Consider the following 17,535-nt stretch of genomic DNA (forward strand, 5'->3'; position numbering starts at 1 on the left):
AATCTTACCCTTTATAATCTGTGTACTTTTCATGCTAACATTACCTACCAATACCAAATTTCCATATTTAATCCTAACTCAGGATTTCCCTTTCATGGGATAGGACTCCACCAGGAACACAATTCAGGTTCACATTTATAGACTTGCTCCAGCATTTAGTATACCTGAAAAACTAAAACACTGCTCACTCACCCTTGGTGTGTTGTTATCTGACATTGTAATGTGTCAGATAACTTATCAGCCATCACTCATCAATCTGTTGGTCTCTTAATTTGAAGTGTATTTCTTCTTTTTTCTTCAGGTATAGACTGAGTTTGGTTCTTGCTCTATAATATTTTTCCAAAATAAATATTTATTGAACTGACCCCAACCACCAAATGTACTTTCAGATTATCTTTGGCAATTAAACATTTTTTTTTCTAATCTTATGAGTACAATTTGTTGAAGTTTCAGTTCAGTTCATTCAGTTGTGTCTGATGCTTTGCGAACATGCAAAAGCATGTTCATGAACAGCATGAACAGCAGCATGCCAGGCTTCCCTGTCCATCACCAAATCCTAGAGTCCGCCCAAACCCATGTACATTGAGTTGATGATGCCGTCCAACCACCTCATCCTTGGCCTTTCCTCCCACCCTCAATCTTTTCCAGCATTAGGGTCTTTTCAAATGAGTCAGCTCTTCACAACAGGTGGCCAAAGTATTGGAGTTTCAGCTTCAATATCAGTCCTTTAGTGAACACCCAGGACTGATCTTCTTTAGCATGCACTGGTTGGACCTCCTTGCAGTCCAAGGAACTCTCAAGAGTCTTCTCCAACACCACAGTTCAAAAGCATCAATTCTTCAGCGATCAAATTTCTATTTAGACCAACTCTCACATCCATACATGACCACTGGAAAAACTATAGCCTTGACTAGATGGACTTTTGTTGACAAAGTAATGTTTCAGCTTTTTAATATGCTGTCTAGGATGGTCATAATTTTCCTGCCAAGGAGTAAGTATCTTTTAATTTAATGGCTGCAGTCACCATCTGCAGTGATTTTGGAGCCCAGAAAAATAAAATCTGACACTGTTTCCACTGTTTCCCCATCTATTTGCCATGAACTGATGGGACCGGATGCCATGATCTTAGTTTTCTGAATGTTGAGCTTTAAGCCAACTTTTTCACTCTCCTCTTTCACCTTCATCAAGAGGCTTTTTAGTTCCTCTTCACTTTCTGCCATAAAGGTTGTGTCATCTGCATATCTGAGGTTATTGATATTTCTCCCAGCAATCTTGATTCCAGCTTGTGCTTCTTCCAGCCCAGCATTTCTCATGATGTACTCTGCATATAAGTTAAGTAAGCAGGGTGACAGTATACAGCCTTGAGTACTCCTTTTCCTATTTGGAACCAGTCTGTTGTTCCATATCCAGTTCTAACTGTTGATTCCTGACCTGCATACAGGTTTCTCAAGAGGCAGGTCACATGGTCTGGTATTTCCATCTCTTTCAGAATTGTCCACAGTTTATTGTGATCCACACAGTCAAAGGCTTTGGCATAGTCAATAAAGCAGAAATAGATGTTTTTCTGGAACTCTCTTGCTTTTTCTGTGATCCAGCAGATGTTGGCAATTTTATCTCTGGTTCCTGTGCCTTTTCTAAAACCAGCTTGAACATCTGGAATTCATTGTTCACGTAATGCTGAAACCTGGCTTTGAGAATTTTGAGCATTACTTTACTAGCATGTGAAATGAGTGCAAATGTGCAGTAGTTTGAGCATTTTTTGGCATTGCCTTTCTTTGGGATTAGAATGAAAACTGACCTTTTCCAGTCTTGTGGCCACTGCTGAGTTTTCCAAATTTGCTGGTATATTGAGTGCAGCACTTCCACAGCATCATCTTTTAGGTTTTGAAATAGCTCAATTGGGATTCCATCACTTCCACTAGCTTTGTTTATAGTGATTCTTCCTAAGGGCCACTTGACTTCACATTCAAGGATGTCTGGCTCTAGGTGAGTGATCATACCATTGTGATTATCTGGATCATGAAGATCTTTTTGTAGAGTTCTTCTGTGTATTCTTGCCACTTCTTCTTAACATCTTCTGCTTCTGTTAGGTCCCTACCATTTCTGTCCTTTATTGAGCCCATCTTTGCATGAAATGTTGCCTTGGTATCTCTAATTTTCTTTAAGAGATCTCTAGTCTTTCCCATTCTATAGTTTTCCTCTATGTCTTTGCGTTGATCACTGAGGAAGGCTTTCATATCTCTCCTTGCTATTCTTTGGAACTCTGCATTCAAATGAATATATCTTTCCTTTTCTCCTTTGCTTTTTGCTTCCCTTCTTTTCACAACTACTTGTAAGGCCTCCCCAGACAGCCATTTTGCTTTTTTGAATTTTTTTTGCTTGGGGATGGTCTTGATTCCTTTCTCCTGTACAATGTTATGAACCTCAGTCCATAGTTCCTCAGACACTCTGTCTGTCAGATCTAGTCCCTTAAATCTATTTCTCACTTCCACTGTATAGTCATAAGGGATTTGATTTAGGTCATACCTCAATGGTCTAGTGGTTTTTTCTACTTTCTTCAATTTAAGTCTGAATTTGTCAATAAGGAGTTCACGATCTGAGCCACAGTCAGCCCCCGGTCTTGTTTTTGCTGACTGTATAGAGCTTCTCCATCTTTTGCAAAGAATATAATCAATCCGATTTCCATGTTGATCATCTGGTGATGTCCATGTGTAGAGTCTTCTCTTGTGTTATTGGAAGAGGGTGTTTGCTATTTCCACTGCATTCTCTTGGCAGAACTCTATTAGCCTTTGCCCTGCTTCATTCTGTACTCCAAGGCCAGATTTGCCTGTTACTCCAGGTGTTTCTTAACTTCCTACTTTTGCATCCCAGTCCCCTATAATGAAAAGGAGATCTTTTGGGGGTGTTAGTTCTAGAAGGTCTTGTAGGTCTTCATAGAACCGTTCAACTTCAGCTTCTTCAGCATTATTGGTTGGGGCATAGATGTGGATTACCATGATATTGAATGGTTTGCCTTGGAAATGAACAGAGATCATTCTGTCATTTTGAGATTGCATCAAAGTACTGCTAATTTTGGACTCTTTTGTTGACCATGATGGCTACTCCATTTCTTCTAAGAGATTCCTCCCCACAGTAGTAGATACAATGGTCATCTGAGTTAAATTCAGCCATTCCCGTCCATCTTAGTTTGCTGATTACTAGAATGTCAATGTTCACTCTTGCCATCTCCTGTTTGACCACTTCCAATTTGCCTTGATTCATGGACCTGACATTCCAGGTTCCTATGCAATATTGCTCTTTACAACATCGAATCTTGCTTCTATTACCAGTCCCATCCACAACTGGGTGTTTTTTTGTTTGTTTGTTTTTTGTTTTTTTTGCTTTGGCTGCATCCCTTCATTCTCTCTCTAGTTATTTCTCCAGTGATCTCCCTTAGCATATTGGGCACCTACTGACCTGGGGAGTTCATCTTTCAGTGTCCTATCTTTTTGCCTTTTCATGCTGTTCATGGGGTTCTCAAGGCAAGAATACTGAAGTGGTTTGCCATTCCCTTCTCCAGTGAACCACATTCTGTCATACCTCTCCAGCATGATCCGTCCATCTTGGGTGGCCCCACACAGCATAGCTTAGTTTCATTGAGTTAGACAGGCTGTGGTCCATGTCATCAGATTGCCTAGTTGTCTATGATTGTGGTTTCTATCTGTCTGCGCTCTGATGCCTTCTCTCAGTGCCTATTTTCTTACTTAGGTTTCTCTTACCTTGGATGTGGATATCTCTTCACGGCTTCTCCAACAAAGTGCAGCATCTGTTCCTTACCTTGAACGTAGGGTAGCTCCTCACAGCTGCAACATACACCTTTATGAAGATAGATTAATATAAACATCACCTATATCCATATTCTGGGGGAAATAAGATGTTGCGTCTTATTTTTCATAAGTTTTCATTCACTGCAAGGCATTTATGACACTGAAGAAAATGCACTTGATTGGTCCACTATTTGTAGAATTAAATTTGGGAAAGAACCATCACCAGAGCAGGTGCCAGGATTACTAATGTATAGGTGCTGTTTGGCATTGTTTGAATTTGTGTATTTTAAACTTCACCAAATGGTAAAATGCTGGTAAGATTATATCTTCAGAGAAAAAGACTTTACTGTACAAATTTTTGAAGTTTTTCTTTATTGTACCAACTCCTATGCAAAATGAACTTTGGGAAACTTGAGTCAACCATGAATATTGTTTTTACTTTTCTGCTTAAACCACATTGGGAGAAATAGCTTCAGTTTCTGAGAAACTTCTTTAACTAACTCCTATGTGGGATTTCTGGAGGATGCCTTGAGGCAGGGATGGGGGACATTGAGATCTTTCTGTCCTGACTTGACTCCATTATCTTTCTCAGTGAACACTCTTTGGAAAGAGCTCTCTCCATCACCTGGATGTACATGTAACAGACATAAGAAGTCCTGAGGATGTCAAAGTTCTAATGAGTAAGAGGCTTGTCTACTTCAGTAACAGTTTGCTTAGGAAAATGTCATTCTTTCTGTATCCACAGGTACAACTTAAAGACACCATCAAAAATCTTCCTGGTAAAATGAATACTGAATTAGCAGAATCTGGATTGAACTTGAGTGTTGGACAGAGACAACTGGTGTGCCTTGCCAGGGCTATTCTCAAGAAAAATCAGATATTGATTATGGACAAAGCCACATCAAACGTGGATCCAAGGTATGGAGCTGAGACCCAGGAAACCTTGAATCTGACATCTAAATGTGGTAAATGGAAAACATTTAGTGATGCTTAGAAATGTTTCTAAGTGTTCTCTTGGCCTTATGGATATTTCTTGATAATATTAATCCCAGAAAACAAAGGAAAAAACATGACATGTTATATGGGGTTGATGTTGTTGTAAGGCATACTAAGAGAGCTAGATTCCTAAATCCAGCTCATAGTTTCAATCTATTTTGAGGGAAGACTGTTTTCTATCATTTTATGAAAAATGGTAAATTTCTAAATAAACTTTTTATACTTAGTTTTTTAGGCACAAGATTATATGTTAAGGTATTGATTTTTAAAAACATTTCAAAAATATCATGACTAATTTCTTTGATTCTAGGACTGATGAGTTAATACAAACAAAAATTCGTGAGAAATTTGCTCACTGCACTGTGCTAACCATCACACACAGTTTGAGCAGTGTCATTAACTGTCAATGGATAACGGTAAGACCCTCACCATTTTAGTCGTTTTCATTTATGTTCAGTTTTTCAACGGATCCTTCCTTGTAAAACTTGATAGGAACCTCCAGTAATGTAATTCTCTCTTAGTTTCTCCTCTCTTTCCTGAAAATTTTTGTTGTTTAGTTGGTCAGCCATGTCTGACTATATGCAACCCCATAGAGTTCAGCATACCAGGCCTCTCTGTCCTTAACTATGTCCCAGTTTGTTCAAACTCATGTCTGTTGAGTACCTGATGCCATCCAACCATCTCATCCCCTGTCATTCCCTTATCCTCTTGCCTTCAATCTTTCCCAACATCAGAATCTTTTCCAGTGAGTCATCTCTTCACATCAGGTGGCCAAAATAATGAAGCTTCAGCTTTAGCATCAGTCCTTCCAGTGGATATTCAGGGTTGATTTCCTTTATGATTGACTAGTTTGATATTCTTTCAGCCCAAGGGATTCTCAAGAGTCTTCTCCAGCACCACAGTTTGAAAGCATCAATTCTTTGGCATTCAGCCTTCTTTATGGTTCAACTGTCACATCCATACATGACTACTGGAAAAACCACATAGCTTTGACTAGACTGACCTTTGTCGGCAAAGTAATGTCTCAGCTTTTTAATATGCTGTCTTGGTTTGTCATAGCTTTTCTTCCAAGGAGCAAGCATCTTTTTAATTCATGGCTGCAGTCACTGACCACAGTGATTTTGGAAACCAAGAAACAAAAGTCTGTCACTGTTTCCATTGTTTCCCCATCTGTTTGTCATGAAGTGATGGGACCAGGTGTCATGATCTTCATCTTTTGAATGTTAAGTTTTAAGCCAGCCTTTTTCACTCTCCTCTTTCACCTTCAAGAGGCTCTTTAGTTCCTCTTTGCTTTCTTCCATGAGGGTGGTGTCATCTGCATCTGACGTTATTGATATTTCTACTGGCAATCTTGATTCCAGATTGAGCTTCATCCAGCCTGACATTTTGCATGACGTACTCTGCATATACGTTAAATAAGCAGAGTGACAATATACAGCCTTGACGTACTCCTTACCCAATTTGAAACTTATATTTCTTGCTTTAGAAATAGACATACTGTGTTTTATTGCACTTCCCTGATACTGCATTTTTATAAATTGAGGACTTATCATAACCCTGCATTGAACAAGTCTATAGGAACCATTTTTCAAACAGTATTTGATCATTCCATGTCTCTGTCTCACGTTTTGGTAATTCTCACTACATGTCAAAGTTTTTCACAATCGTTATAGTTGCTCTGGTGATCTGTAACATCAATGTTACTGTTATGACTTGCTGAAGTCTTCTCTGTTGGTTAGTGTTGTTTTTTTAAAACCATTGCATTGTTTTTAGGTTAAGGTCTGTACATTGTTTTCTCAGACCTAATGCTATTGCACACTTGATAGGCCAGTGTCATGTAAACATAAATTCTGCATGTTCTGGGAAATCAGAACGTTCATATGACTCACTTTACTGCCGTGTTCACTTCATTCTGGTGTTCTGGAACTGCACCCACACTGAGGGATGACTGTACCTCTTTCCTTTCTGGAAAACAGGTGACTGTCTGTTCTGAAAGCTTTAAGGTGAACATAAAGATGAATCAATCTGCTTCAAAGCCTAATGCTCCAGAGGGCAGGTGACTGGCCTCAAGGAGTAGCTGGGGAAGTGACAAATGCTGACGAAGAGCATAACCAGTGGTGTTGTCACCATAAAGTCCTAACATTGCAAGTGATTAAGTGTAATAATTACATTTTGTTGCACATGAATACTTTTGCACAAAGAAGTGTGTTTTTTTAATTATATTTTTAATTGAATCTAATCCATAAAAATATATTTTTGTTATAAAATGGCAATAAATGTGCAAGGTAAAAATATGAAAATAAAAGAAAATCTCATAAAGGGAAGATTACAAAATGCCCACTACCAGAAAGTAGCAGTTATTTAGTGCTATAAAATCATTTGGATAACATTAGAGCCAGTTTAATAATTTATTTTATTCTGCAAAACAGAATATTTCATTACCAGAATTTTTATGTATTCTTAAAATTCCCCATGTCATTTATTAACTTTCCACAGCTCAGTTCTTAAAGCTGCCTAAAATTTCATCATAGGGATAGAGGATAATTAATCTCAAACTTAGACATCTATATATTTTCCAAATTGTCACTTTTATCAAAAATCTTGAAATGATTAGATGGATATGGTTTTGTTCACTGTAAGTAAATAAGAGAAAGGGCTTGTTGGGAAACAATTGTAACCTAATTAATAGCTTTGTTTATGTGTTGTCTCTCCAAAGGGATTTACCCCGCTTTGGTTCATTAAGCACCATTCATGTGTCAGGCTTAGAATTTTATTTCACAAAGAAGTTCTTTCAATATTAAGTTTATTAAACATTATGGAGTCATAATGACAGTTAATATAATCTTCCTTACTTTCTCTGTTGCCACAAAACAGTGGAGCAAGACAGACAAATTAGAAATGTTCTTTATCCTAAGACTCACCACTGTCTCTACAGTACAGAGTTCTTCCTGTAGTTTTTTAGAGTAGCTGGGTGCTTGTGACTTGCTTTCTCTGTAGCCAACAGCCCAGCTCTTGCCTCCAGTCCCTGCACACTGCCGCCTTCATATCACCCGGATCCTCCTGTTGGTGTGAACAAAGGAAGCATGTGATCATCTGCAGTTCCTCTAACAATGTTGTTGTCTGTGGTCAACACTTTCACTGTCCTCAGAAAATTCTCTGGGAATGAATGATGAAGAAACAAAAGCAGAGCTGAGAAACTCATATCCCACCTCTTCTGTTTATAGGCCATCTTACGGTTTTATATTTTTTATTTCTTCATCATCTCAAACTTCTTCTTAGAATTTTTCCCACAGAAGTGAAAACCAGAAATGGTTGTAACATCCCCACCTGAAAAGTATAAGACAGCTCATACCTAACTAGAGTTTTACTTAGATTCTACTTTTCACCTTCATGGAACTTTTCTTTTATAAACCTGCTACTGCTAAGTCACTTCAGTAGTGTCTGACTCTGTGTGACCCCATAGACGGCAGCCCACCAGGCTCCCCCGTCCCTGGGATTCTCCAGGAAAGCACACTGGAGTGGGTTGCCATTTCCTTCTCCAAGGCATGAAAGTGAAAAGTGAAAGTGAAATCGCTCAGTCATGTCTGACTCTTTGCGACCCCATGGACTGCAGCCCACCAGGCTCCTCCGACCATGGGATTTTCCAGGCAAGAGTACTGGAGTGGGGTGCCATTGCCTTCTCCTAATTAGAACATTTGAAAAGAGAAAAGCTCCTTCTAAAACACACTGAGAGATTTCATTCAAGTTTTCAGAGGAAATATTACTAACACTGAGGTAGAAAGTACAGCTGGGGAGAATAAATACTTTATGGGGATGTGGCGCTTGTGTGCAAAGGCAGCTGCTTTGGGAGAGTAGCTGCAGAGGTCTCCCTGATCCAGCCTTTATCCTTCCCCAGTGAGAAGAATGATTTATTGTTTCAAGACCTAAGACAGGATTTTGAGTTAATACTCGCCACATTGTCCAGTCACTGAAAATCACAGGCACCCATTTTACCAGGGTTGGACAGCTGTTGGACATCACCTGGCAACCAGAGACAGATCTGAAACTCATACCTTCCCCTCCCCTCTCTACATGTTGTGCAATGGGATCTCTCTCTGTTTTCATCATTTCCCAGCATCTTTCTTATCAGGCTTCTCCTCCATCCTCTCCTGGGCACCACCACCTCTTGGTGCACTCACCCACCTCTCCCTGCATTCTTTTTTATCGTTGATGACATCCTGCCAGTGAAAATGGATCAAATTATCTTGCAGTGGGTCCATTTCATTTTTATGTCTAGGGCATAATATGGAATGTCCATATTATGGAATTCCATAATATGGAATATGTCTAGGACATAATGTCTGGAATATCTGCACATAAACAGGCTTCATAAACACATCTTCATTGAGCTTATGTAACTGACTTACTCATCCGACATAATGTATTTTTACTTAACCTACTAGAGCTTGATAAGCTGTTCAGGGTTGGGGTTCCTGGAAAGATCCTAGGGTTTGGGGATTGTTATCATACCAACTTGAATATATGGTTTAGTTAATAGTTTATCTTGGGTTACAAGAAGAGTTGGGGACCTAACGGGAGATTGTAGGAGCTTTTTCTTATAAGGGATGTTAAAAATCCAAAATTATACCTATTTTCCTGTACACAATGAGAATTTGTATTTGCTTTATGTTTATTTGTTCTGAAATATCTAAAGTCTTTGACCAAACCAGTAAATGTAAAGGCTAAGTTGGTAAAATTCTATTTCTGGCCTTTCTTCAGTCTGTGTCCCATCTCAGCTCTTGTAGCCCCTATGTGAGCCTTGGCTTTTAAGTTTGATTAGGTTCCATTTGTTTTTGCTTTTATTTCTTTTGCTTTGGGAGACTAATATATATACATATATATATATAGCTGTGATTTATGTCAAAGAGTCTTTTGCCTGTATTTTCATTTAGTTTTGTAGTTCCCAGCCTTATTTTAGATCTTGAAGCCATTTTGATTTTACTTTTGTGCATGATGTGAGGGAGTGTCTAATTTCATATATTTTCAGGTGTTCAGCTTTCCCAGTATTATTTACCATAGAAACTGTCTTTTCTCCAGTTCTTGTGTACTGTTTCATAGATTAATTGACATAGATGTGTGGACACCAGTGTTTTAAAACTGCAGTTTTTCTTCTTCAACGTGGTGTTGTTGAAGTAGTGGTTATGTTACGTTCTGTTATGCTATGCTTAAGTAGAATTGCACATTTGAGACATCTAAATTGACATGCCAAGTTACAGGGCTTCCCTGATGGCTCAGATGGTAAAGATTCCACCTGCAATGCAGGAGACCTGAGTTTAATCCCTGGGTCAGGAAGATCCCCTGGAGAAGGAGATGGCTACCCACTCCAGTATTCTTACCTGGAGAATTCCATGGACAGAGGAGCTGGTGGACTATAGTCCCATGGGGTCATAAAGAGTCAGACATGACTGAGCAACTTTCACCAAATATTTAAATAATTATGCAGATGTGAAAGTGAAAGTTGCTCAGTCATATCTGACTCTTTAAGATCCCATGGACTGTAGTCCACCAGACTCCACTGTCCATATGATTTTCCAGGCAAGAATACTAGAATGGATTGTCATGTCCTTCTCCAGGGGTTCTTCCCAACCCAAGGATAGAGCCTGTGTCTCTTATGTCTCCTTCATTGCAGGCAGATTCTTTACCCACTGAGTTACCTTGGAAGCCCCAAGTGGATGAAACAGATTCGATTATTCTTGGATTCTTTTGAGAAAGCTGCCCTTAGCAGTGATTCACAGTAGTAAACAAATGATTAACAAGAAAATGGCATTTATGAGACTAATAAATGTTTCCAATTAAATGCAAAGGATTAAATTTACTGTAGTACCTATATGTTGAAAAACAACCTGTGTGTTGCTTAGAGTTCCTGCATATTCTGTTCTTAAAAAAAAAAAAAACAAAAACAAAAACACAACAACAAAAACAAACAAAAAAAAACCTTTTTTTTTAAATTAGTTTTTATTGAAGGATAATTGCTTTACAGACTTTTGCTGTTTTCTGTCAAACCTCAACATGAATCAGCCACAGGTATACATATATTCCCTCCTTTTGAACCTCCCTCCCAACTCCCTGCCCATCCACTCCACTAGGTTGGTACAGAGTCCCTGTTGAGTTTCCTGAGTCATACAGCAAATTCCCGTTGGCTATTTATTTAACATGTGGTAATATGTTTCCATGTTACCCTTTCCATACATTTCACCCTCTGTTCCCCTCTCCCCATGTCCATAAGTCTATTATCTATGTCTGTTTCTCCATTGTTGCCCTGTAAATAAATTCTTCAGTACCATTTTTCTAGATTCCATATATATATGTGTTAGAATATGGTGTTTATCTTTCTCTTTCTGACTCATTTCACTCTGTATAATAGGTTCTAGGTTCATCCACCTGATTAGAACTGACTCAAATGCATTCCTTTTTATGGCAGAGTAATTTTATGTACTACAACTTCTTTATCCATTCATCTGTCAGTGGACATCTAGGTTGCATTTATTTATTTATTTATTTTAGGCTGTGCTGGGTCTTCTTTGCTACACAGACTTTTCTCTAGTTGCAGCGAGTAGGGGCTACTCTTCATTGCCATGTGCAGGCTTCTCATTGCATGGGCTCTCTTGTTGTGAAGCATGGGCTCTAGGTATGTAGATTCAATAGCTGAGGCTCCTGGGCTGTAGATCACACGTGCTATAATTACGGCACATGGGCTTAGTTGCTCTGTGACATGTGCTAGGTTTCTGGACCAGGGATGGAACACAAGACTCCTGCATTAGTAGGCAGATTCTTTTATCACTGAGCCACCAGGGAAGCCCATCCAGCATATTCTCTTAATATGCATTTATTTCTAATATGATCTAAATGAAGAATTAAATACTACTGAACATCAGAACTGTTTTTATAATTGTATCACTTGGGCCAATTGTTTCAGACACTTTTTCCCCATCCAGAACCATTAACCAAAGTCACTAATAAGTAGAAAGGCAGAGTGAAGGACCCCTTCCTCTCCCTTTCAGTTTGCATTTAGCAGACTTATTAATTAGCAATAAAAGGGGTGAAAGGAAAGCAGCTGAAAAAAAAAAAAAAAAAGAGAGAGAGAAACAAGGAAAGAAAGATAATTTGTAGAAACAGATTCAGGTCCTAGGCAGTTCAGGTTGGGCTGGCCACATGTGCTCTGTAGGCCATGATCACTGGAATTTGGAGCTCAATTTCTTACTTGCTTCTTTAGTCTTATCCAAAGAGAGAAGTGGATTTCTAGAGATTCCTTCTGTGCAGAGCAGTTTTCCCAAAGCTACTTATGTACCAGCTCCTTTTGCCAGCTTTTCACTCTTAGAAGAATAAACTACAACCACATCCAGCTTCAAGAAGCATCTCAGTCCCTTGGACAAGGATTCTGTTCCTCTTAGAAGCTGGCATAATCCAGGATCCTTAAGAAATCCTGGGAAGCCTTTGCTTTTTTCCCCAAATACTGCTCAGATTCTCAAATCCAATATTAATTTGTTGTCAGGGCACTGCTCTTTGGTTTGTATGACACCAACCTACTTTTTAGGTAAATGGAGTTTAATTTTCTTGAATGAAGATATTTGCCAACTATGTGTATCTATATAAATTGCCTCAAAGCTCAAAGTCTGAGTGCTAAAAGTGCTAATGATAACAACCCCGAATGCCCTGAACATAAAATAAGATGCTATAGAGTACTAGTTCAGTTCAGTTGCTCAGTCATGTCCGACTCTTTCAGATCAGATCAGATCAGATCAGTCACTCAGTCGTGTCCAACGCTTTGCGACCCCATGAATCACAGCACGCCAGGCCTCCCTGTCCATCACCAACCCCTGGAGTTCACTCAGACTCACGTCCATCGAGTCAGTGATGCCAAGCAGCCGTCTCATCCTCTGTCATCCCCTTCTCCTCTTGCCCCCAATGCCTCCCAGCATCAGAGTCTTTTCCAATGACTCAACCCTTCACGTGAGGTGGCCAAAATACTGGAGTTTCAGGTTTAGCATCATTCCTTCCAAAGAAATCCCAGGGCTGATCTCCTTCAGAATGCACTGGTTGGATCTCCTTGCAGTCCAAGGGACTCTCAAGAGTCTTCTCCAACACCACAGTTCAAAAGCGTCAATTCTTTGGCGCTCAGCCTTCTTCACAGTCCAACTCTCACATCCATACATGACCACTTGAAAAACCATAGTCTTGACTAGACGAACCTTTGTTGGCAAAGTAATGTCTCTGCTTTTGAATATGCTATCTAGGTTGGTCATAACTTTCCTTCCAAGGACTAAACGTCTTTTAATTTCATGGCTGCAGTCACCATCTGTAGTGATTTGGAACCCAGAAAAATAAAGTTTGACACTGTTTCCACTGTTTGCCCATCTATTTGCCATGAAGTGATGGGACTGGATGCCATGATCTTCATTTTCTGAATGTTGAGCTTTAAGCCAACTTTTTTCCTCTCCACTTTCACTTTCATCAAGAGGCTTTTTAGTTCCTCTTCACTTTCCGCCATAAGGGTGGTGTCATCTGCATATGTGCAGTTCTTGATATTTCTCCCAGCAAACTTGATTCCAGCTTGTGTTTCTTCCAGCCCAGCTTTTCTCATGATGTACTGTGCATATAAGTTAAATAAGAAGGGTGACAATATACAGCCTTGACGAACACTTTTTCCTACTTGGAACCAGTCTGTTCTTCCATGTCCAGTTCTAACTGTTGCTTCCTGACCTGCATACAAATGTCTCAAGAGGCAGATCAGGTAGTCTGATATTCCCATCTCTTTCAGAATTTTCCACAGTTTATTGTGATCCACACAGTCAAAGGCTTTGGCATAGTCAATAAAGCAGAAATAGATGCTTTTCTGGAACTCTCTTGCTATTTCCATGATCCAGCAGATGTTGGCAATTTGATCTCTGGTTCCTCTGCTTTTTCTAAAACCAGCTTGAGCATCAGGAAGTTCATGGTTCACATATTGCTGAAGCCTGGCTTGGAGAATTTTGAGCATTACTTTACTAGCGTGTGAGATGAGTGCAATTGTGCGGTAGTTTGAGCATTCTTTGGCATTGCCTTTCTTTGGGATTGGAATGAAAACTGACCTTTTCCAGTCCTGTGGCCACTGCTGAGTTTTCCAAATTTGCTGGCATATTGAGTGCAGCACTTTCATGGCATCATCTTTCAGGATTTGGAATAGCTCTACTGGAATTCCATCACCTCCACTAGCTTTGTTCGTAGTGATGCTTTCTAAGGCCCACTTGACTTCACATTCCAGGATGTCTGGCTCTAGGTCAGTGATGACACCATTGTGATTATCTGGGTTGTGAAGATCTTTTTTGTACAGTTCTTCTGTGTATTCTGGCCACCTCTTCTTAATATCTTCTGCTTCTGTTAGGTCCATACCATTTCTGTCCTTTATCGAGCCCATCTTTGCATGAAATGTTCCCTTGATATCTCTGATTTTCTTGAAGAGTTCCCTAATCTTTCCCATTCTGTTGTTTTCCTCTATTTCTTTGCATTGATCACTGAAGAAGGCTTTATTATCTCTTCTTGCTATTCTTTGGAACTCTGCATTCAGATGGGTATATCTTTCCTTTTCTCCTTTGCTTTTTGCTTCTCTTCTTTTCACAGCTATTTGTAAGGCCTCCCCAGACAACCATTTTGCTTTTTTGCATTTCTTTTCCATGGGGATGGTCTTGATCCCTGTCTCCTGTACAGTGTCATGAACTTCATTCCATAGTTCATCAGGCACTCTATCAGATCTAGGCCTTTAAATCTATTTCTCACTTCCACTGTATAATCATAAGGGATTTGATTTCGGTCATACCTGAATGGTCCGACTCTTTGTGACCCCATGAATCACAGCACACCAGGCCTCCCTGTCCATCACCAACTTCTGGAGTTCACTCAAAGTCATGTCCATAGAGTCAGTGATGCCATCCATCCATTTCATTCTCTGTTGTCCCCTTCTCCTCCTGCCCCCAATCCCTCCAGCATCAGAGTCTTTTCCAATGAGTCAACTCTTCGCATGAGGTGGCCAAAATAGTGGAGTTTCAGCTTTAGCATCAATCCTTCCAAAGAACACCCAGGACTGATCTCCTATGGAATGGACTGAGTACTAGTATTCATAGTCTAAAGCTGATATTTTCTTTCTTTCCTATAACATTATAATATTAGAAGGTCAGATTAGGCCTTTGTCTGCCTAGTAAAACAAATTAATCGAACTATTAAAACATCAGCCAGCCCTACCACCCAAATAGATTCTCTCTGTTTCTCTATCCTGCCACTTTTTGAAATATTGTCTGAGTTATAATATGTTACTCGGAGACATTATGTACTAATGGGTTTCTTTTTGCTGTTTACAGGTTTTGGATTCAGGGAGATTGAAAGAAACTGGTCAGCCAAATGACTTGCTGCAGAACAGAAACAGTCTATGTTACAAAATGATGCAACAACTGGGCAAGGACGAAGTAGCTGTCCTCCCTGAAAGAGAAAAACAGGACAGGGAGTTGTTATTAAAATCTGGCTCTGGGTTCTCTTACAAGATCTCTATATGGGATCTGATAACAAGCACTCTGTGGCCTAAAAAGCCTCCAGAGACTAAGCTTCATGAGTAGGTCTTAACAAAACATGGCGGGTTAAGGGCAGGTCTGCTGAGAATCTGCAGCAGTGGTGGGGGTGGGTCCACCATATGTGCACCCTTCTGTGTGCACACACATGTGCCTGTGATAGAGATTTCAGATCGGACTTCCACACTTCGGGACTCTGGGTTCAGATTCTTATAGAGCACAGAACACTCTCATTTTTCAGACCCTTTACATTCATTCTGATTGGTGCTCAGCATATTTGTGAGGCAAGTTCTGCCAAGGAGTATCCAGGAAATTTGAGAGTTCAGGGGATAATTTTTGAAATATTTTGATTCTAGGAAGATCTTCCAGGGAAAGGTGTAGGTCTCTTCTGTTTTCTAATCTGTGAAGAAAACTTCTACATGAAACTGTCAGCTTCTCCCTAATTCTTTGTTGTTTGGACTTAGGTGTATTTGCCACTCACCACCCCCAGGATATCTCTACCTTCTAGAAAATGAAATTGTCATCAGGACAAATCAAGAACTCACAATACTATCACACTGTAGTCTAAATTGTGCTTGAAGGTTTACAGAGCACTTTCTCAGAGATGAGGTGTGTGAAGCACTAAGCTCTGTGCATGGTGTGAGGAAGGGGCTCGATGGGTAACATTCAGGTCACGTGACATCTTCCAAACAAAAGTGAGATGGTAACTGAGGTCTGGTTTAGGAGACTTAGCCATTGTCATTCAGCCATCTGTAAGTTTTTCTGGAAGGTGGGAGTGGGAATAGGGTTGATGGGAAGATGAACGGAAGGAAGGCCAGGTGTTCTTAACCTTTGACATGTGTGCTTTAGGGTGGGATGAAGCTTCCAGCTGCCTATGGTGAGGCTTCCCCATAGAAAATTTATCTCTGAGTATTAAATTATGGGTATATTTTCTATTCTTCATACTTTTGTGCATTTCCCAGATTTTCTCTTGTAAGTAGAATAAGATTACTAGTGTAATATTTTAAATGTCTTAAAGAAAACAGGTTCAATGCATGATACTGGATGCTTGGGGCTAGTGCACTGGGACAACACAGAGGGATGGTATGGGGAGGGAGGAGGGAGGAGGGTTCAGGATGGGGAACACATGTATACCTGTGGCGGATTCATTTTGATATTTGGCAAAACTAATACAATTATGTAAAGTTTAAAAATAAAATAAAATTAAAAAATAAAAAAAAAGAAAACATGCCCCAGTATCTTAAGTACTAGTATATGAAAGATTTATCTAAAATGTGGCCTTAGTTCATCACTGTCTCGTCTCAGCCCTTCTTAGAAATGAGGAAATGCAGAGCAGTACCATCCACTGCTCATAGTGTAGGAGACTTCCTGGGTTGCAGAGCTGGCTGAAGAGATGGCAGAGTTAGAGTTCATACTTAAGTTTAGAGACAAGGAAGTCTGTGTTCTGAATATTTCCAAAGTACTTATATTGTATGCAAGTATAGAGTGTGTGCAGACAAGGCAATGGCAACCTACTCAAGTACTCTTGCCTGGAAAATCCCATGGATGGAGGAGCCTGGTAGGCTGCAATCCATGGCTTTGCTAAGAGTCGGGCTCGACTGAGCGATTTCACTTTCACTTTTCACTTTCATGCATTGGAGAAGGAAATGGCAACCCACTCCAGTATTCTTGCCTGGAGAATCTCACGGATGGTGGAGCTTGGTGGGCTGCCGTCTATGGGGTCGCACAGAGTCGGACACGACTGAAGCAACTTAGCAGCAGCAGCGTAAAGTGTGTGTGTTAGTCGTCAAGTCATGTTTGACTCTGCAACACCATTGTCTGTAGCTTGCCAGTCTCCTCTGTCCGTGGAATTTTCCAAGCAAGAACATTGGAGGGGGTTGCCATTCCCTTCTCTGGGGAATCTTCCCAACCCTGGGATCGAACTCCAGTCTCCCACACTGAGGACAAATTCTTTACCATCTGAGCCATATATCACCCTATATATTTTTTTAATGCCTGAAATTCACAGAGCACTTTCATTAATTTGAGTGTCTGCCAGTCATTGAAGACTTGAGAAGCATTTGTCATTTTCTGTGTGACAAAATCACAAAACAACCAGGGATCTGCCAAAACCTTTTGGTCTTTCCACCTTAGGCATTTCACATCAGAAAGAGATGTAT

The 17,535-nt window shown here is 39.9% G+C and overlaps 1 protein-coding gene across 1 annotated transcript in view; it reads left to right on the forward strand.

The window, feature by feature from the left end:
- LOC102392111 (ATP-binding cassette sub-family C member 4) overlaps nucleotides 1-16,464 on the forward strand; it is a 161,578-nt gene extending 145,114 nt beyond the window's left edge. The window contains exons 28-30 of the mRNA XM_044926896.2: nucleotides 4,552-4,724; nucleotides 5,113-5,218; nucleotides 15,173-16,464. Of these exons, the coding sequence (XP_044782831.2) occupies nucleotides 4,552-4,724; nucleotides 5,113-5,218; nucleotides 15,173-15,424 (531 nt within the window). The 3' untranslated portion in view covers nucleotides 15,425-16,464. The remainder of the gene's footprint in view (nucleotides 1-4,551; nucleotides 4,725-5,112; nucleotides 5,219-15,172) is intronic.
- Nucleotides 16,465-17,535: the final 1,071 nt, after the last annotated feature.

This window comes from Bubalus bubalis, chromosome 13 (assembly GCF_019923935.1).
Source record: "Bubalus bubalis isolate 160015118507 breed Murrah chromosome 13, NDDB_SH_1, whole genome shotgun sequence".
Classification (NCBI taxonomy): Eukaryota; Metazoa; Chordata; class Mammalia; order Artiodactyla; family Bovidae; genus Bubalus; species Bubalus bubalis.